The 10,718-nt window shown below is 37.5% G+C and overlaps 1 protein-coding gene across 1 annotated transcript in view; it reads left to right on the forward strand.

Moving 5' to 3' along the window:
* Stk17b (serine/threonine kinase 17b) overlaps window positions 1-10,430 on the forward strand; it is a 30,732-nt gene extending 20,302 nt beyond the window's left edge. The window contains exons 5-8 of the mRNA XM_034499055.2: window positions 1,157-1,283; window positions 2,892-2,940; window positions 4,416-4,595; window positions 8,152-10,430. Of these exons, the coding sequence (XP_034354946.1) occupies window positions 1,157-1,283; window positions 2,892-2,940; window positions 4,416-4,595; window positions 8,152-8,434 (639 nt within the window). The 3' untranslated portion in view covers window positions 8,435-10,430. The remainder of the gene's footprint in view (window positions 1-1,156; window positions 1,284-2,891; window positions 2,941-4,415; window positions 4,596-8,151) is intronic.
* Window positions 10,431-10,718: the final 288 nt, after the last annotated feature.

Genomic DNA, 10,718 nt, shown 5'->3' on the forward strand with positions numbered 1-10,718 from the left:
TGTGGATTCAATTTGAATCCATTTGAAAGTTCTTTAAATACTTTAAAATGTACAGTGTCCAGCTGTTTCTCCTATCCCTTAAGAAGACAAGACCAAAACCAAACACACAAAAAACCACCACCAGCAGCAAAAAACCAGCCCCATCTGCATTTGTCTCTCATGGAGAGGAAGGAAAATTTTCCAGTCTAGCCTCCCCCTGTCTCTCCTGTAATCACATGGTTGGGAAAGAGGCAACAGAGTAAGTGCTGGAGTGATGATCTCTGATCAGGGCAAAGTGACTCATACAGCACTAAAGTACGGATAGCCTGTAAGCCTGGTTTTTAATCATATAGCACTGAAGTAGGGAAAGCCTGTAAACCTGGTTTTTAATACCATGAAGCTGGCAGCAGAGGTGACTTGTCTCTTCTAATACTTTCTCGTAATTTAACATTAAGCATGACACTGTTACCCCGTTAAGAAGAGATTGTTAGGATTTTTTGCGCAGACTTTGAGCAGCACCTCTACACTTATAATGGGCTCTGAGAGGGCACTTTGTCATAGTCTGCACCTGTGACATTCCAGTCAAGTCCTATGTCTCTAGGAGACAGTGGAGGATGCACACATCTTACTGTCTAAGCTATAAACCTTGGGACAGTCAGGCCCAGCTCATCTAGAGCCATCACACGATTCAGAACCACTTTCTACTCTGGATGGGATATGTATGCTAATTCATTCATGCTTACTCTACTATCAGACAGACCCTTTTCATTTTCCTGTAAGACTTAGCTCGACCATCACCTCTGCTGCAAAGACTCCATGGGCTTGGGCATCTCTCTCTGTGTCTCTCTGTCTGTCTCTCTGTCTCTTCTCTCTCTCTCTGTCTGTCTCTTTCTCTTTCTGTGTGTGTCTCTGTGTGTGTGTGTACACGTGTGCTTGCCACTTGAGCTTTTCGTGGGCAGAATTTGGTACATCTTAAGAACTAAGAGTCCTTGTTAACTTGCTCATGATGAAGAATGTACTCCTCCTAATGGGGAGTTCACTGGGTATCGGGATAAAGTATCTGAGAAATGGATACGTTCTAAGACACAGGGTCTAATCCATTTATTTTAAATCTATAATAGGATAAGTACCCTCCTTCATTGTCTATTGCTTATCACTTTTTGTATGCTTTATTTAGCCACAGAATATACTTTTGAGCAGTATATACCCACTTGGGGACATAAAAATTGTAGATTTTGGAATGTCTCGAAAAATTGGAAATGCATGTGAGCTTCGGGAAATCATGGGAACACCTGAATACTTAGGTAAGAATTCCATTTAATTTTTATACCATTTTGAAATTTATAAAGATACTTCTTTAAAAGTATATTTTTTGAGAGAGGTGTAGCTCATGAGGTAGAGTGCTTGCTTAGTACCAAAAATAAACAGGAAAGCCCTCACATATTTTAGATTACACAATACCAGGACTCATTTGATTCAGAAGTTGAATGCATTCAAATTTGATTATGACTCATTAGATGAGTTATAGTGAATACAGGAATATGTAAGCATTTTGAACAACTCACAGGACATTGGCTAAGTGTAAAAGTATATTACTTGTTTATACTGGCTTTGTGTGTAAGGAAAAGAGGAAAGCATAGAGGGAAATCAGTAGCAAATAGGCAAACGATAGAGATGAGAGAAACAGAGCCTTTGAGGCCGGCTGGAGTGGCTCTCACATCTGCTTCTGTCTGCTCCTGGCCCGAGCTGGGTGAGCTGTGTGCAGTGCAACCTTTGGTTCCGCAGGTGCTGTTCATTGTTTGTGCCCGTTGTTGTCAAATGTGAGAGTTTTTAGTAGGGCTGTAAAGAGGATTCTGGGCAAAAGGATACCAGAAAAGATGAGGTAATCTAGGATAATGTACCAAATCAACAATTTTGATTACTCACACAAAAAATTCTTAAGATGTGTGAAAAGCAGGTAAACATCAAATATTTTGAGATAGCTATCTTCTCTTTTCTTTTTTTTCCCATTTGTTATTGTTCAGATGGATATTTCCATTGAAAAGATAAAGGCAAACAGAACAGGTCTTATGAGCTAGGCAGTTATCTCCCAGAAATGAAAATTACTAACTCCTGAATGTTAATATGGGCTATAGTGTCCTATACTACATAGTTATAGTTAGTAATAACATAGTTCATAAAAGTATACAAAAAGGTCATACATAGCTTAGTGACACTGACAGCATAAATAATTCACAGGTATCGATCGTGAAAATGTTAAAGGTGGGAAAGCTCTTTTTGAAGACATTATAAAGTCATGTTGAGAAACAGTCAGTTTTTAGCTATAAATACTATTTGGGGATTTACTAACTGGAAAGTCACTGTAAGGTTCAGGAAGTGTAGGTAATTTATGTTACACTTTGGAGGGACAAGGAAAGAGACAGGTGGGAATTGGTTAGGAAGTTAGGTTTTTTGATAATTTAAGAATATTTAATCTGCTTGAAAAATCTTGGCATTTGTAAGATTTTTTTCTTTAATGTCATAAGAACATGATCTGTTTTACCCTTAAGAGATAAGCTTACATGAAGCCAACAAGATAGTATAAGTTAATATAAAGCAATAAAACTGCACTTGTAAGATTTCTTCCTAACACTTTTTCTGAGGTCATCTCTATCACACTAGCTCTCCTCCTGCAGAGCTTCAGGCTCCTCTACGACAGCACTGACTTGGCCCACAGCCCACTTATTCATATGATTTTCAAGTATTAGATATCTCTTAGTGTCTAATTTCAAAGTAATTAAAACCTCACTAAATTTCTGTTGAGTTTGTATTACTCTGCCTTTCATAACAAATCAAGTTCTAATTTAATGCAAGGTGATTTTCATGTTTTAAAGTTTGCCTGTGTTGAGCTTTAATTTAATTTTCTCTTTCAGCTCCAGAAATCCTCAACTATGATCCTATTACCACAGCAACAGATATGTGGTAAGACCCTACTGGAGACCTAAATAACCATCTTTCAAAATTGAATAATATATATTTAGTATTTTAAAAATAGCTTTAACAGTAAAGATAAGGCTTTAAAAATATTTTTATTGATTCTTTGTGAATTTCACATCATGCACCCCAGTCCCACTCATCTCCCCATCCCCTCATAATCACCCATCGCTCTTACAACCTCCTCCCCTAAAATAAAACACACACAAACAAACAACAGCAAGCATGGAAAACACCTTGTTGTGGAAGCTGTAGTATGTCACAGTGTGTCCCACAGTACATCCCTCTGTCCACACATCTTCACTTGCAAATGTTCATTGCAGTGAGTCACTGGTCTGGTTTGAGGTCTCTGGCTTCTATGACACCATCAATATTGGATCCTCATTGGGATTCTTCTCAGTTATCTTGTTGTTGCCCTAATGTCATGGAGATCCTACAGCTTTGGGACAGCAGGACTGGCCATTTCAGGCATCCCAACCATTCACAGATGATACAAATTTTGGGGTTGGCTAATTCAGATAGCTGAGCTGGCTAGCCCACCAACTCTCCTAAGGCTTTCTTTCAAAAATTTTATTCAAAAGATACCATTGAAGAAATTTTTACCTACTTTTAGTAATCTCTTGAGCCAGAGGCACGGAAATAGGAACTCCCTCCCATTGATCATCTCAGTTGAGTAAGAGTGAACCAGGCTGTATCAGTGACACACACTCTGTAATCAAGTAAATTGCTCAAGAAGCTAGGATGACACATCAGTCAAAGCATGAGGCCCTGCTTAGCCGTGTGAGTCTAGAAGAGGTAAGCATTTGCTGAGCAGATTGAGGTCAGAAGCACACAGAGGCTCAAGTTTATAAGGGTTCACCTGTAGGGAATCGTGGGGCTTGCAGCCATCTCAAGAGACCTTCACAAGGAGCAGCACTGGTATTGGCACTGGAACTTCTGTTGAGACAAACTGACTTCATAGTCCAAGTGAAGAGTTTAAGTTTAGCCTTATTGTCCTGGTTCTTTGAAACTGATGGGTTTGCAATGGTACAAAAGGTCTCATGGCTAAGTCCATGTGTGCTAGCTAGCTAAGCATGGTGTGCTGACTTGTTCTGGCTCCTGGCTGACCTTGTTCTTAACATATTTACAGCTTTTAGAAATTCTACCCATTTAGCTTTGTGCTTTGCCAAACTTGCAGCCTTTTTCACAGAACCCTGGCTACATCTCTCAGATCCTTATTGTCATGGGGCAGATGAACAAGTGTCTGTAAGGAAGGCTGTAGATAATAACATGTCTGTGGACTCCCTTCTCTTGGTGAGGCAAATACAACACAACTATTTTAGTTTTTATGGTACAGTAATCTCTAGAAGCAATTTAAGTATTTTTTAAGCTTTGCCAGACTTGGGGACTATTAATTGTATTGTCTATAAATACTGTTAAGTTAATGCGCATTTAAGCTTCCTTCTCCCTTCTTTGTTTTTCAGGAATATTGGCATAATAGCATATATGTTGTTAACTCATACGTCACCATTTGTAGGAGAAGATAATCAGGAAACATACCTGAATATCTCTCAAGTGAATGTAGATTATTCAGAAGAAATGTTTTCATCAGTTTCACAACTGGCCACAGACTTCATCCAGAGCCTCCTAGTAAAGAATCCAGAGTAAGTAATGACCTTAGTTAAATGCTGCTACAGAACAAATAACACGTGCCTGATAAAGATGCATTCTATGCAAAAATGTGAGTCAGGTCTCTTTATCCCATGTTTGGAAACTGTTGGACATTGGCATGAGTTGAAGGGAACTGCTAGGAAAGAGGGCGGGGTTATGAGAACTGCTAGGAAAGAGGGCGGGGTTATGGGGAAGCAGGGCAGGGGGTTCTCAGTAATAAAACCTATTATGTGCACGTATAGAATTATTTCAGTGAAACCTATTTTATAAAATTAAAAAATGACAGTAAAATAAAATTACTATTAAATTCACAAGAAAGGTACATTCTAAAGTTATATAAAATAATACATTGGTAAAATGTGAAGAAAGTTGATATGAAAGTCCATTAAATAAAAAATATGTAACTCTAAGCAAAAAAAAAAAAAAATAAGAAAAGAAAAAGAAAACAAAAAACTTACAACAGGAAGCTTAGAACCAAGGTAAGATTTGAGGTAATGTTTTCACAACCAACTGCTAATCCTTGGCTTACTACAATGGGATTTCAGTGTGAATGATTTCCAGTTAAATTGGCCTGTTACATAATAGACAGAATTTACCAATTGCCAGATCTTAAAGGAGTAAATGTCTATTCCTGTGTGGCTTCATTTTATATATAAAAATTAAGCAAATTTCGATTGCTTAAAAAAAAAAAAGACAGCCTGGAAGTGTAGAGTATCTTTCAGCATAGTATGTGCTAAAGATGCAATGAATCAGGTATGTACTGATGAAAGGGTGTGACCCTAGCTCCAGACCCTTGGTTACTGGTAGTTTCGAGGCAAGGAGAGGCACAAGTCTTGTTTAAGAAGTCCTAGAGCTCAACCTGCAGGCCATAGGTCTCACGTTCTAGGCTTCTAGTTTTGACAGATAGTCTCCTAGAGGACTCAGTTTCTTTATCTGCAAGAAAAAAGATAGGTTTCTGAATATCTTATTGGATTAATTTGATTCCAGACAACTCTTTCAAGGTATTTATTGGACATAAATACCTATTTTATATAAAGAGTAATATTATAATTTTGCTTATAAGCCATTTTTGTTTTCTTAAATAGCCTTTGCCTATATTCTAAATTTTCTGTAATAAGCACATTACTGCTTTAATTATAAACAGACTGTACAGAAAAACAAAAGATTAGAAATAGCTACCTACCAAATGGTTGCTGTTTAATCTTTGAGTTTATAGATGTTTTTCCTTCCTTTGAGTAACAGAAAGTAATCTTAAAATTCAAAGTATTGGATAAATATCATTGAAGACTATCTTTTCAAGATTTAAGTTACTGTTTTAAAGCATAAATGCTGAAAATAAGTTACTGATTTATAGTTCCACCAAAGAGTTTCCAAATTGGAAGAACTTGAAAATAAAACAAGTGTTTATTCTGTAATAAAGGAATCTAAAAACCAAGAGCAGCCCCCATCGCTCTGTAGCATGACAGGCAGTCACTGTCATTGCTCTGTAGCATGACAGGCAGTCACTGTCATGCCTAGTGGTTTTCCAAGTTGGACTCCCAAGAAAATATTTATGGAAATAGTTGTCTTTTCTGTCTCACCTTACTCAGTTTGACTTCTATGGGCTGAGGGCGAAGCCAAATGGTAGACTTCCCTTCACTAGTGTGATCCCAAGCACTGAAATCTAGTTTATATAATAAAGATTAAGGAAGAAAGGTCAAAATTCAAAAGGTACATCCTGAATACTATAAAAACTTACTTATTTTCTATAATCTTCTAGAAGATCCTGGTATTATTGTATATTAGAGGTAATTAGGATGGTACCTAAAACCATGTTTCACAATACAAAAAATAAATTTATACTCTGGAGATGATCAACTAAGTCTCTAGAAAGCCTTTTCTTAGTGTTCATTAGGTCATTGTTTATAACATCAAGATTGTGAAAGCACCAATAGGTATCTGGTTAGACAGATTGTGGTATACTAGGATGGAAGAGTGATAAATAAAATACCTTTAATTCTGTATTCATGTTGAAAGTTAATTAAGATGTATTGTCTACTTTGAGTTACCACCTCACCAGTCAGAGCTGCTATCATCAAGAAACCAGATAACCCATGTTGGAAAGGATATAGGGAGAGAGAAATCCTATTCACTGATTGTGAGAGTGTAAATTAATACAGTCATTGTGGAAGTCAACGTAAAGATTCTCTAAAATTCAAAATAAAATATTATATTACTCGGCTATTTCGTATCTGGACATAGGCCCAGAGGAACTATATCCTACCATAGAGATATTTGTGCATCCATGATTATTGGTGCTTTATTTGCAATAGAAAGAAAATAGAACAAATAGAGATGTCTATCAATAGATAAATAGATAATGAAAATGTGGTACATATACAAGATGAAATACTATTCAGTTGTAAAGAAAAATCATGAAATTTTCAGGAAAATGAGTGAACTTAGAAAGTAGAACATTAAGTGAGGTGCTTCAAACCAAAGGAAAATACCCGTGTGTTCTGCTCATACGCAGACTTTAGATTATACTGTACACATGTATATATGTTAGGAAAATACCCGTGTGTTCTGCTCATACGCAGACTTTAGATTATACTGTACACATGTATATATGTTAGGAAAATACCCATGTGCTTTGCTCATATGCAGATCTTAGATTATACTGTACACATGTATATATGTTCAGAGCTCAACGTGTAGGTATAGTATAATATCTAGAAAGGAGAACAAGACAGAGTGCTATTAAGTGGTGAAGAAGGGCAGAATGCAGGCCAAAGACACATGAGTCATGAAAGAGGACATAAGGTTAATTGTTCATCTGCTTTCAACCGTGTGTGTGTGTGTGTGTGTGTGTGTGTGTGTGTGTAAGTACACATGTGATGGATAAGTGCATAAAAATGTAGCTGACAGTGAAAGTGTAAACCCTAGGTGAAGCTCCATGGCTTCAGCATGCCATTCTAGCTATGCAGACGTTCACTGAGATGAATAGTTTGTGACTGGGCAAGTGTTTGTTTGAATGGCTACTTAATCTAAGTGCATGAAATCTTTATCTGTGAGCTCATTACAGTAAAATGGTTTTGTTTAGTAAAAGTGAAATGTTGTATTATCAGTTGGGCAAAGAAAGCAATGAGTACTTCTCAGGAGGTAATGTGACCGAGTTCTCACTGACCTCAGTGAGCCCTATTTTCTAAAGGTTACACCACCTTCCAGCAATGCCACAGACTGGTGGCCATGTCTTTAATACAGGGCCCTTTGGGGGACTAAAGTCAGTATCCAGACTGGCATGTTACATGGACAGGCTTGGGAAATTTACCTCAAACCAAATCTTGTATCTTCCCTCCAATGACCTGTTAAATGTCAGCAGTGGTACCTATTTCTTAGAAGCATGTGAAGTAGCCCTGCCGTATACATAAGCATTTAATGAGAGTTGGCTATATCCACCGTTGTGTTTGGACGTTACTGTATATACTGTCTGTGCTCGTTTTGAAGTGTACTTGGAAGACATGCTCAGCTTGCCTTGAGTGCTCACCTTCCCTCTGCTTTTTGCCAAAGGAAAAGACCAACAGCAGAGTCCTGCCTTTCCCATTCATGGCTGCAGCAGTGGGACTTTGGAAGCTTGTTTCATCCTGAGGAAACTTCAGGTTCCTCTCAAATTCAGGATCTGACCCTCAGGTCCTCAGAGGATAAGACCCCCAAGTCCTCCTGTAATGGAAGCTGTGGAGACCGGGAGGACAAGGAGAACATCCCTGAGGATGGCAGCTTAGTTTCTAAAAGATTTCGATTCGACGACTCCTTGCCCAGCCCCCACGAACTCGTTCCAGATTTGTTCTGTTAGCATTTTTCTCTGTGACTCATCTGGACTGACTTGGAGATTTGAAATCTTCTCTGGTGTGAGATTGTGTTTGTAGCTTCATATATAATATGTTTATATTATAAATGCACTTTTGCTTAGAAGAACTTAAGGAACAGTTTAAATGCTAGGCTTCTATTAGCTAGCATATCATTCCCTGTCTTGAAATTGTTTTACAGAGAAAAATATTTAAATATATGACAAAAATTATAAATTGTACATATGAGTACACATGCAACTGAAAGAATTGAAATTCAGCCGAACTTATAAAATGGGTTCTATTATGGTTAGTAAAGATTGAACAGAATGGAAACAGGAATTTAGTAGGTGCTCTCTAAGGTGAGCCCTATACCATAACTCTATTAACAGAGAATTTGTTTGGGGAAATGCTGTCAAGAGTAAACCACAATATGTACTGCTTTATAACTACTCCAGAGACAGTTTATAATGGAAAATGTTTCCTAGTTACCAATAGCTTGAAACTGTACGATTTTCTTTATGTGCCATGCACTCTGTAAGAGGGCACAGTCAACCAGCGCAGGAAGGGAGTCAGACCGATCCAGGCTGTTTCTCTGCAAACTAAGTCGAAGCTTGACATCATTTCCAACTCATGTATTTTGTACATGCATCACATATCAGATCTAGTAAGATCTGGAGGATGGATATACATGGTATGCAAATAAAAGAGGCCTTCATCCTCTAGAATTATTAGAGTAGAAGAGAATTGGATAGTACCGAATGTGTTCTAATTTCAGTCAGACATATTCATAAAGGGAAATGTTAAGTTCAGGCAGCTGACTTAGTGCTGGGTGCCTCCTAAGCCTCAGGATACAAGCCCATCGTTTAGAGCATAGGTACTTCAGGAGTTCTTGTGTGAAATTCTAGTGTGCGAGGAGGCGTGACATGCAGCTATCTTTAGACTCCCTGTGTATGTGTTCTGGTGGGCACAACACATGAGAGTGTCCAGTGTTGTCCATGGTCAATATCTATGTTCAGTCCTGATGGGAGGGGCCTAGGGACTGCTTTGGAGATTTCCCACTGGTGTCCATTTTAAGGTCTCTTAACATCATGTTAAGATAACATCTCATAAATATGCTACTCTATCAGATTCCATTGCCAAAACAAATTAAAAGCCTGTGTATTGAAGTGGGTGTTAGTCTAACAACCTGTAAATTCTTGAAATTGTTAATAAAATTCCAAATTCTTTAGATAACTTTAAGCTATGTAAATTGAGCATCGGTGTCTTTGTTTGACTAAACGTTGAGTTTCTTTTACATCTTTGTTATTTTTAAAGGAAAAGTTGTTTGCCTTTTGTATATGTGTGTGCATATGTGTATGTGTACAGGTATATGTATATATGTATAGATAGATAAAATATAGCCTTTAAACAGTTTCATATTAGATATTGTTTCCTTGTGTTTTATGCTCAACTCAGGTGCCAAAGGAGCCCTCTTATCTGAATAATAAGTATGCACATACATTCTTTAAGAAGTAGTCTGTTGGTCCAAGAAGCCAAACACTGAAGATGCTAAATTTAACTCTTGTGTTTCTGAAATTGAGAAGCTGTTGGTAAATTATTGATTGCTTTTCTACTTTCCATCAGTGTTAATTCAGGTAAAGTCATTAGTCAGTCATTAGGAAATGTTACTTTCCCAAATGGTGATATTTTATTATAAAACTTCTAAAAAGTATTATGCCAGATGCCAAAAGTAATAAGCATTTGAAAATTTAATTTTAAGTCACTTGTGTAAAACCACGTTTTATTGTCTATATTTTTTTCTGAGGAATCCTGAGATAGTTTGTGTGTTTCCCATAGTTAATGGGCTACTAAGTTGTAAGTTCTCATACCTTTCCTGGAACATTGTTTATTGTAAAACAGTAGCTAGTGATTGCACACAGTAAAAAACAGTTTTTCCATAAAAGCAAATTTACAAATTTGCCATGTTGAAGTGTGGAAATAAATGTCTTTTGAGAGAATTAATCTGAAGCTGCCTTAATTTTTACTCTTCTCCCCGCCAAGGTTAAAGAACAAGTTTATGAAGATGTGTTATTTGCCCTCACTCTGGAGAGCCCCTCTGAGCATTGGGCATACCTGAAGTGCCATAGCCCACAAAACTCAAGTTGCTGTTTTGGATGGATCTCCATGGGTGGGATTGGAACATCTGGTGCATAGAAGGCAATGGGATTGTCCTTTTAATTACTTCCCCACTGAGTTTACCCAGTTAACAGTGGAATTCTAACCACACTGGAGATGAAGCCAGCAGCGCTG

The sequence above is a fragment of the Arvicanthis niloticus genome, chromosome 3 (assembly GCF_011762505.2).
Source record: "Arvicanthis niloticus isolate mArvNil1 chromosome 3, mArvNil1.pat.X, whole genome shotgun sequence".
NCBI classification, from domain to species: domain Eukaryota; kingdom Metazoa; phylum Chordata; class Mammalia; order Rodentia; family Muridae; genus Arvicanthis; species Arvicanthis niloticus.